Here is a 10,901-nt window from a genome sequence, read left to right on the forward strand (position 1 = left end):
CAGAGGCGGTCACAATTTTAAGTGGCTCAAAGAATTGTCCATATTCAAACTGGCCAGCTGATAGGTTCTGTCAGGTCACAGAGAAAGCTGTAAGCACCCCTTGGCAAGGACATCACTTCCGGGACTATGCTTGCTAACCTATGACACCCTGGGAGACCGGTGTTAGGTTATCTGATTAAAAGCTAATCATAATAGAAAAACAGATCCAGCAAGGATCAGAAGCAAAACAACAGGTCAACCCTAACAACCCCAACAGTGAAAATGGAGCATGTGAATCAGCTACTCCTACGACTGTCAATTAGACTTTATTCCCCCAGTGTGAAACCTATCATGATGACTCAAAGAAGAAAGTCTTCCCAAAAAACACCTTGAAAACTAAAGGTTATTGCCTTAAGGGGTATGGGACTTACTAAGGGATGTAGGGAGGAAGAACATTTTGGGATTGTGTAAAACTTAGCACAGTACTGTGAGAATAAGCAGGATGCTACGAAATGCTTAGGGGAAGGCATTAGATGTGGAGAAAGACTGGTATAGAAGTGGGTAAGGGAGAAATAAGTAAGGGAAAATAGATAAATGGGACAGGTCCAGTGCAAATGGGCATCTGGTCAGGGCACTTGCCTGACTAAGCCCTGCCCTTGATCATGACAGTCCATCCTATATTGTCACTAAACCCTATACCTGTCTTCTTTGTGAATGCACTTTCTATTTTGAGTTTGTGTGAACTCAAGCCAATTTCAAGTCAGACTGGCTATCAAGTAAATAAGGTCCAAGTGCCAGCAATTGGAGTGAGAACATGAATTCTGGGGGTTCATGGGTTTAGGGGCCAGAAACTACACAGATCATTTAGAATTGGCTGGGGGAGCACAGAGAGCTTGTGTATGAGTTTCTGCAAAAATTCCACTGGACTTCCATTGTGAGGAGCTGGAAAGGAGGAAAAGGACGGGGCTGTCCGCGCAGTTTTTGCTACAATGCTCTGTGTGCGTGTGTGCGCATTTATGTGGGTGCCAGTAAAAACCCTGGTTTAAGTTTCTGCTGCCCTGCATGGCCAGCTGTGTGTGCATTTTCTGTACGTGAGCGAGTGCACGCACACACACCTGTGGGGAATACACGTTCCTCACTGGCTGGCCCTGGGGACACAGCAGTCCTGCACTTACCTATTTAGCTACGACAGGAGATATTGCCCCTGGGACACAGAGCCCTCCATGCTTGGCTACCTCTAACAGCTGGCATGGCTAAAAGGACACATACTTCTACAAGTTTCTTAGCAAAGCTATCAGTAACACTTTGAAGGTGAAGTGTCTATATCTGCCTTAGATTTGAGTTTGGGTAGTCTTTAAGACTTTTAGTTGCAGACTGCTTAAGCTGTCCTGGCATCTGTTGGAACACACTTCATGCAGTTTTGCTAAGGCACTTTTTAAAGCACGGCGTATTTAAATTGTAGTAAAAAAATGTATTGGCATTCTCAGACACTGTTCTGGTTCAACTGGATGACTTCTGGTTCTTTTAATAGCCCTTGAAATTCCTGTGTGCTAAACACATTTGAAAAGAATCTTGACCAGTTCTTTCCTGTATGTTTTCTTTTCAAGCCAGGATTCACTTAACAGAAAAGTAACATAAATAAAGCAAACATACAGGTGAAACAAAGTAGATATAAATTAAACTACAGGAACATGTTTAATAAGATTGCCTCAGAGAAACCTGTGAAGAGATTTCCATAAAGAACACTACCACTTTTAAATATTAATGGTCTGCACAAAAAAAACATGCATTCACTGGCAGCATACCATAGTTGGGATGCCCAAGGAATAGGGTCTAAGCTAATTCATCATGTCAGTAATTCACTCACAAATATCAAGAGTTCTTGAGAGAAAGAGAACAGTTTTAACTTGATCACCAATTTCTTTTTAAGTTCATTCTTTTACTTCTGTTGTGGAACACAAGCATTCTGAGGATGGCTTTATGTGGCTTTCTAGACTAATACTCTGAAACATTAATTACCTGGAAAGCAGCCAAGTGAGATTTCTAACTAAGTCCATGAAGACTGTACTCTTACTTTCAACAGAATGAAAGGTTTTAATTGATAAAAATGTACTTCAGAATCACTGTGGCTGATGATCTTTTTCATACCTTAGGGAAGTCTTGGTCCAAAGCTGTATTAGTCTTCTCGGAAGCTGGCACTTCTCATAGCTAAGACACCAAGCAGCAGTGGAAATTCCTGATTCTTGTCACATACGCAACAGGAGCTGTCAGAAAGGCTTTACACTGTCATACTGGGGATGACAAAGCACCACTCAGAGGAAATGTGGTCTGCTAAGGGCAAGGTAATCCTTTTATAGAAGGATTCATAAAGAGCAGGGCTAATTCCAAACATCTTCCATTCTAGTTCATGGCATGAAATAAACAGAGGTGGATACGTGGCTGGTATGTGGGCATAGCAGGAACTGAATGCTTCTGTGGACAGTGGCTGCAGCAGCTGAAGACAACAATGAGAATCTGTAGGTCCTGATGCTGGATACAGAATAACAGAAGAGCTGTCCACTGAAACCCACAGAAATTTCAAACCACCTTTCCTTCACCACCAAAAAAAAAAAAAAAAAAATCATTGCTGGATGTTCTGATATAGCAGTTGCAAGAGAAAAAAATACTCTTTCTAGTAGTATTAATGAAAAAACAATTCTCCAAGTTTCTGCCAGAACTATTACAAGTTAAGCTTTGACAACACAGGACAGAAATGAAGCTTAATAGGACTTTCTGTTGCAATAATATGACTTTCTTTGCCCCCAGAAAAGATACACACTATTGCCATGTACAGTTGTACTGAGCAACAGAAGTAAGGATGAGTTCTTGCCTTCTTAGAAAGGCTGTGACCATTCCAGCAGATTTGTGGCATAGGAAGTTGCTTCATGAAAATAAGGCACTGAATTCTTAAAAGGTTTCATGTTACTCCAATGACATTTTACCAAGTAAGAAGTAGGTTCAAGAAATTCTCCTTTCCATGGAATTAGGCTGCTCCAAGTTTGGGGGAAAAAGGTCTGGAAGACTAACCAGCCCAACAGTAAAATACAAATGTTTCACACCCTCTCAAGAGAAGAAAATATGGTATTTTAGTAAATGAGGGATGACCAATTTATGGCCATTTAGCAGATATCAAGATAAAATTAGGACACTTTTATTAATACAGAGAGGTTATTTAAAGTGCCTTTATTAAACACAATGGTCAAAACTTCACACAAATAGAACATCTACATGGGATGTGGTTCTGGTTTTGAACACTGTCCAATCAGGAAAGAGAAGCAATCAACCAGCCTGACTGACCTAAAGCTATAACTAGACAAGGAAAGCTGTGTAGATAAACTTGGTGAAGAACATAGGCACAGCTTGGAGCTGCACACATTTCTTTTGAAACTGAAGCTTTAAAGAATAAAAAAAGAGAGAGTGAAGCAGAAAAAAAAAGGAAATCGCAGCTTACTATCCATCTAGTCACAAATATCAGCATGAGTTTGGCAGACATCCTAGATGAGAAATTTCAGATCTGTTTTTAAGGTAACAGTGACTGTTTAGGTTTTGTCAGGGTTTACCCAAGAGTAAAGGTGAGTTTTGAAGACAATACAGAAGCACCTAAGGCAGACACTGGTTCAGGAAGTGTAAATTCCTGAAGACAGAACTAGTAAAAGACCTTCTGGTCACAACATCCTTTGGACAGAAAAAGTATTTTTCAGTCCACTGGAAAGTTTAGATGTCCTCCAAACTGTATAGTAGGATTCTCATCAAGTCAAAAGCTGAGAGATGCCACAATTTCCTGATAATATTCTTGTAACAAAAAATATGCAACAAAATGGAATGCTTAAATTTGCATACATTTGCTTAATCTGTTGCTAGCATCCCTCAGTAACTACATCAATTCCAGATCAATGAAAATACATGTATCACAACACAGTAAATTCACCAAATTACATGGAAGTCTAAACATTTTATTATTGATTTGTAAGTATAAAATATGAATAAGTGCACTACAGCAACAACAGAAACGCAAACACTGGGCATAGGTACACATTGTTTTATGCAATCTATCAAGTAACATTCCTTTACCATCCACCATGGGGCTGGAGTGGACCTTTTAGTGAAGGCATGACTAAGAAAGTGATTAGGCAAAAAGTTTCAAGTCATGAAACAGAGTAAATCTGTAATACAAAAGGCTTTGCTTAAAATGTTCCATTCCTTTTATCCAGACATTTTACCCTGGGATAGAACTGGAATACCTTGGAAAGTATATTGTGCAAGTCAGTTTTCAAATTTTTGACGTACTTTTTTTTTTTAGCCATTAAATAACTCTATTCAAACCAGCATTGGATTGCTCGAGTTAGTTTCCAGTGAAAAGTTCCCACACAGGAAAACCTCATACAACTCCCCAGAACTTTCAATCTCTCTCTTTCACAAAATTCTCCCATTTTCATTCCAACAGGAAGTGACAAAATCTGAGATTTTAGTTTTCAAAAGGTATATTAGAAATTTCCCTGTAATAAATACCTCACAAATACCTGCATGATGATAAGTTCTTAATAATTTTTTTTTAAAAATTAAAGAAAAAAATTAAGTAGTGCACAGGCCATCTGAGTAATAGGGATACTAATGGCATATTTCACTTGTTATTAAATATCAAAGTACACAATTTTTTTACTTACAGCATGAAATTCCAGACAGAAACAGAAATAAATCAAGTCTATCCCCGAAAACCAAAATACACTTCAAATTCTCCATCTTTTCAAAGCCAACTGATAAACTGATAGAGGCACTCCCAGCTCCAAAAAAGAGTACAGTATCCCCTAAAAATATCACCTCAAGTGAAAGACTTGCTCCACAAGTGGCTGCTTCTATACAGGCTATTTCCATTTTTTTCCTACACAAGGACAATGGCATGTGCAACATTCCTTGCCTCTACATCCCTTTCATACTTCACTTAAAAGCCTTGCACACTAAAACAAGTGAGACTAGGAAACCTTTAATAGGAAAACCACACAAAACGTATGATTTATTTTGGGCCAGGACTGCTAATCTAAAATCAAGCACCTAGTGTAAGAGAGCTATACAGGTACACTCTCACCCAACAGAATTGGTGGTGGAATCAAGTGCCTCCCTGGACAAATAGCTTAGGGCCCACACTAAGATAGGATGATTTTCTTTCTACTTCTGAGATAAAATACAACAAATAGAATCAGCTTGTAATTTGGGGGGAAAAAAGGGGGAAAAATATATACTGTTCACTGTTACCATATATTAAACAAAACACAGAAGTTGTAGTTGTATGACTACTAAAAATAGGTTTGAACTGTCCTGAAGCAGAAGCTGTGCAATACTTCTTTTATCCTATAAAAAAGAACAAGTAAAGCAGGAAGAGAACTGAAGAAAATACAGTATTTTGAAAATGTGTTTAAAAGTTACTGGAACTGATTAAATAGTTGCATTATTCTGCCAACTATTTTTTCTTTCCACGTTAGTTACATAAATAATAGAATCATTAGCTTACAATGCCCTATTATCTAATAATTATTCCAAACCATTTATCTGACACACAGCAATATCAGCTTATAGCCCATGTTGTTAGCTGATGGTTTCTACTTTTAAACATTTTTTCTATATTTATTACAAGTTACACTTCTGCCTTAGAAGGAGTGCACCCACAATTAAATTAAAAAAGAGAAACACACAGACAAAAACTGAAAAAAAAAAATTCCCTGATGTTCCGAAACCTGAAGCAATCTTTCAACATCATAACTTGTTTCACAATGCCTCCTCTTATAACTAACATTAGGTCTCTTAGAAAAGGAAGCAGACAGTACTCAGTCTCCATCCTTTTTCTTCCTTCTCATTATTTTAGATTTCTTCCTCCTTTCTTTTATCCCTGACTATCCCTGACTACCTCCATGGCATGACCTGATGAAGAAACCATGTAAAAGCAGTGAGAAATACATTAATCTGCTCTTCAAAGATAAATTACAAAGATAGAGGGGGTACATATAGCCCAAGGCCCAAAAAAAAAAAACCCAACAAAAAGCCAAACCAAAACCACCAGTGTTCCATAAACCCAAATACTTCTACCCATTAACACGAACTCGTCATTTGAAAGTATCTTCCCTTTACTGTTATTTATAAAACCCCTCAAAATCATGAAAATTGAATTATATACACACCAGCTACCTACTTTAAGACTGTTCATGAGTGCCCACTATTAACTTCTTTTAAAAACGTTGAAGCAGAAACTTATTTCAAAGAAACATGCATATGCAGCCTTTGCAGAATGAGGGAAAAAGAGCAGGTCAAACACTTCAGAGTGATCAGCCTTGCCAAGAACCTTTATCAGAAAATGCTCCATAGTCAAACTGCATTGCTGACACAGATTTAGAATCCAAAATCAGAGCTAAAGAAATGACAAGTTCTTTGTCTTAATATGTGAAAAAGAATACTACATACATTAGGTTTGAAGTCTTAAGAGTATCAAGTGATCCAGGTGAAAGAATTAACTTTTCTCAAAAAAAACCAGAAACGTGCCAAGAGTTCCACACGGCCCCTAAAAAGGCAAAAAAAAAAAAAAAAAAAAAAAAATCTGTGCAACTCAAAGGGTTCACTATACTGTGATGAGAATACGTAGATGAGAAGAGTGCATAACTCATACAACAGAAATGAAAGTATTTTGGCTTTCCTGGAGAGCTCCTGAAAGACCATCTCTCCTCCATCTGGGTGCTGCTACTTGCTTCCTCATGACACTTGCAAGACGTGGACCTTCATGCAGCCTCCAGGAAAACACAAAGAATATGAGGGTACGTGGTAGTTTAATTACTATTTATTAGATAATGAAATCAGGTGAGTGTCACATCGTAAGCACACTGCAGGAAAACATCCATGGTCTCCTTAAGGCTCAGACAACCAAACAAATCAATTCAGCAACACCAGCTGCAGCGGGTTACCTGATCCACCGCCCAGTCCATGTGCACACATGCATCCGCAGTTACCTGGGTTACCCTATCAACAAGGAACCAGGACTTTGGCCAAAGGCAGCATTAACTACTCGGAAATTTAGGACACAGAGATGCTGTCTGATTGTGTCTGCTAATGAAATATCCCATAGCACACCAAAACACAGGTATCTTAATCTTATCACCTCACTTCTGCAACTTCAGTTTTTCTAAGGAGAAGGTAAGGGGAAAGGAAGGAATCTATGAATAATGTCTCAGGTTTGTATTAATTTACTTTTCAAGGCTGCCAGTGTCTTTAAACATCTCATATGTTCCTCAACAAAAAGGTTCATCTTTCTTCCTAATGTCTTCTAAAAGGTTCCCAAAATTATAACAAACAACTATCCTAACAAAACACTGAAGGATTTCTAAAATGCTGAGCCTCCACAACAGCCAAACCATCCATTATATTCCAGCTTTCTTCTCATCAGTAAGACGTGACAGCATGTTGAACTTGCCAAATGAGCAGGAAAACCTACAAACACTAAACTGTCTTGTAAAAACAAAGACCAACCAAAGAAGGAGGCAAGTAATGGGCTTCTCTCTCCTTCCTTCTCTATGCCCATCTCATCAGTCTCTGTAAATGCGCAGAGCACCTCCTCTCCCCTCCCCTCTGGCTATGCAAGCGCTGTCTAGCAGCCTCTGCTAGCGTGGAAAACAAGAAACAAGCCATGGACTCTTTCAGATCTTCCACACAGCATTCCCACACGGAGAACTCGAGCTTCTCAAAAACTCTAACCACTAGGAGCAAGGATAAAAAGCAGCAATAAATAAATATGCAAGAATTAATTCCCTTTCTGTGTTTTTCAAGAACATGCATATTCTTATGTCTGTATGGCATAAACACACATCGCATTTTTTCTACAGAGCAGATTAGGCCACTTTAGCAGTTCAGACACCCAGTATTATAATTATTTTTTTAAAATCTTACATATTAATTTTCAAAGAGCCTTGAAAGGAACTGGCAGCTAATAGGATAGACAGCACTGTTTCATAACAGCTTGCAAAAAAATTCAGTCTATTTTTAGATAGGTGAAAAGAATGTGGTTATTTTAAAAAAACCCCAAAAAACAGAAAACAGAAACTCTCCTATAAAACATAACAATGTTTTCATTTATAACTGACCATGCAGCTGATATGTCAAATCAATCTCCAGGTGAACAGTACCACATATTTAAATCCTCAAAAGAAATCTGTGTTCATATACAACAGTCACATTTTAATCTCTATTGCATGATAACACATCGTGCTGTTAAAAAAACTTACGTTTTAATAAACCACATTCATATGAATCTCAGACAAATATATCTTTTTCTAATTGTGTGTTATGAGCCTTTAAAGGACCTCTTCATCTAGGACTACCATTAGTTCAACTATGAGCATGTTCTGCTCAAAACCAGACTGATCAGATGTTGGGTGCTGCATAACATTCATTTTGATAAAATAAATATCTGTGTTACATACCAAATTCCCACACAGCAATGCCAACAAAAGTCTTTCCAAAATTCGAGTTAACACCTGTTTCCTTTACTATTTTCACTCCATCACCCTCCGTGTTACCACCACCATTTTATGAGTCTTGTACTTAAAAATTTTAGGCATAAGAGTGGGATAAAGGTTACCAAATAAATATTTGCATTTTCTCTCCTCATTCTTCATTTTGAACAAGTAAATACTAAAATTTCTCTCAAAGCTCTTCTTATATTTCTCCATTTTGGAAAGGTGACTTAACATCCCATTCCCCCCCACCATTTTCTGTATCTCTCATTGCTGATATTTTGTTATAACTACAGCTGGTGAAAGGCAATGCAGTTTACTTCTACATACCTTACATAAATACACTTGTAAGTCAAATTGAATTGCTCATTTTGATTTTTCAAACCACCCATGCCACACAGCACTCGTTCATTTTGAAAGATGTCTTTTAGCCTGTTTCCTTAAGATAGCATTCAGTGCCTTATCATGGCTCTCTGTGCTGAGCCATTCAATAAAATAAACTTCAGACCATCATTTCAGCCTAACACAATTTGATAACTTAAAATTAATAGTATTTTTTTTTGCCAAGGTCCAATATTAAAATGGAGAAACAGAACATTCAGAGGGTCTTTTGCATACAGCCAAAATGTTTACTGTAAATAATGGGGGGGAAATGGTATTATGTTTCTCTAGACTGAAGCAGTTTCAAAAATAAAAATGCCCTAAAATTCAGTTGCAAGCAAAACAGAAGCGAGCAGGGCTGGTTTATCTGAAATCAACAAAATAATCACTAGGAGGCTATTTCACGTCAGAAGACTTAAATGTACATTTAGTTCCTTTAAGTATTTCTTTAAAAATGAAACAGCTACTTGAAATAGCACTAATCTGATGGACAGATAAAATAATTGCTTTAAGAACACTTCTGAGTCATTTTGTCCTTACCTGCAGGCATGAACCATTACTGCATGCAGCGACTGCTCCATTTCCTAGCACAGACTTGAACAGGGATCACATCTATCTTACAAAATGTGACTAATAGGGGGATTTGCGATTCCTGAGCTACTTTCCAAAGGACACTCCCTTTTCCACATAACAGGGCATGAAACGCTTCGCCAAGTTCTATTTCCTGCCCATCTGAAGCGGCAGGAGCGCGGGGAGCGCGGCAGAACGGCGGGGTCTCTGCGATGCCGCTCGCGTGACAGGCGCGGGCGCGGGGGCTGCACCAGCCCGCCCAGCCCGCCCCGCCGCGATCCGCATGCTGCAGCCCGCCGGGCTCCGGGGGACAGGGTGGGACCCGGAACCCTCGGCAAAAACGCACAAAGCTCGACCAGGAGGAGAGGCTGGGTGGGCACGGTGAGAGATCCAGCATGCAGCACGCGGACCCTGCCAGCAGCCCCGCGGAGGCAGAGGGAGAAGCCCCGCGTTCATGCGGACGGGGATGCGGCCGTACCTTTCTGGAGAGGACGACTTCTCAGAGTTAACTGACATCAGCAGCTCAGTCTTCTGCTTGATTTCTGGAAAAATCAGAAAACGTTCACCACCGACCCCGCCTGCCCTCGCCTTCCGGAGGTCTCGCTTCCCTGCGCCCTTTTGTCCGCCGGAGGCCCGGGACGCGGCGCTGTGCGAGGCCGCCCAGCCGCGCTCGGAGGGCCGGGCCCGCGCACCGCGCGCAGGCACCGCGGGGGCCGCGCCACCGCTGCCGCCGGCGGGGGGGACGCGGGGGGACCTGCCGAGGGAAAAAACGCCGAAACAAAGGATTCCCGACACGGATCGTCTTCCCGGGTACCTTGCAAAGAGGTACTGCACACCCGCGAAAGCCTCCAGATCAAAAGCCCTGAAAAATATGGCTCTTTGAATCATTTTTGTCACAAAGAGCGAGGTATTAAATCACTACTTTCATACACGGGTGAGAACCAGACGCGGAAAACGTTAGGCACACCTGGATTTCGGTTGTAGGGGCCTGCCTCTAATGTCCCCCAAATACATTGAAAAGTTGTGTTTCATTTTCCTTTATTTTTCTTTTCTTTTTTTTAATACCCGGTACTGCACCCAGAGGGTGGTTGGGCACTGGAACAGCTCCCCAGGGCAGCGGTCACAGCACCAGCCTGACAGAGTTCAAGAAGCGTTTGGACAATGCTCTTGGGCACGTGGTGGGACTCTTGGGGATGGTGCCGTGCACGGCCAGGAGCTGGACTTGATCGCGGTGGGCCCCTTCCCACTCAGCACATCCGTGATTCTGTAATCACCAATCCAGCACTGGTAAGGCCTGGGCTGGTGCCTCATTACCAAAACGCTGGCAGCACGCCCAGGCACGGACACCCAGCGTGCTGTCACCAAGGGGAGATGTACCCTGCCACTCACTTCACAAGACCCTGTCGAAGCAGAACAGGGACTGCTAAAAAGAGAATTCACCAG

At 40.6% G+C, this 10,901-nt stretch overlaps 1 protein-coding gene across 4 annotated transcripts in view; it reads right to left on the minus strand.

Annotated features, from left to right (window-relative positions):
- The window catches only part of SRPK2 (SRSF protein kinase 2), a 90,584-nt gene extending 80,441 nt beyond the window's left edge, over nucleotides 1-10,143 (minus strand). For 3 of the 4 annotated variants that reach the window (XM_017745902.1, XM_017745900.1, XM_017745898.1), the window contains exon 1: nucleotides 9,429-9,484. In XM_017745902.1, the coding sequence (XP_017601391.1) occupies nucleotides 9,429-9,469 (41 nt within the window). In that variant the 5' untranslated portion in view covers nucleotides 9,470-9,484. Of the gene's footprint in view, nucleotides 1-9,428; nucleotides 9,485-9,936 lie in introns of those variants that run through there. The other variant, XM_017745899.1, reaches the window with a different exon arrangement.
- Nucleotides 10,144-10,901: the final 758 nt, after the last annotated feature.

The sequence above is a fragment of the Corvus brachyrhynchos genome, unplaced genomic scaffold (assembly GCF_000691975.1).
Source record: "Corvus brachyrhynchos isolate BGI_N302 unplaced genomic scaffold, ASM69197v1 scaffold239, whole genome shotgun sequence".
Taxonomy (NCBI): domain Eukaryota; kingdom Metazoa; phylum Chordata; class Aves; order Passeriformes; family Corvidae; genus Corvus; species Corvus brachyrhynchos.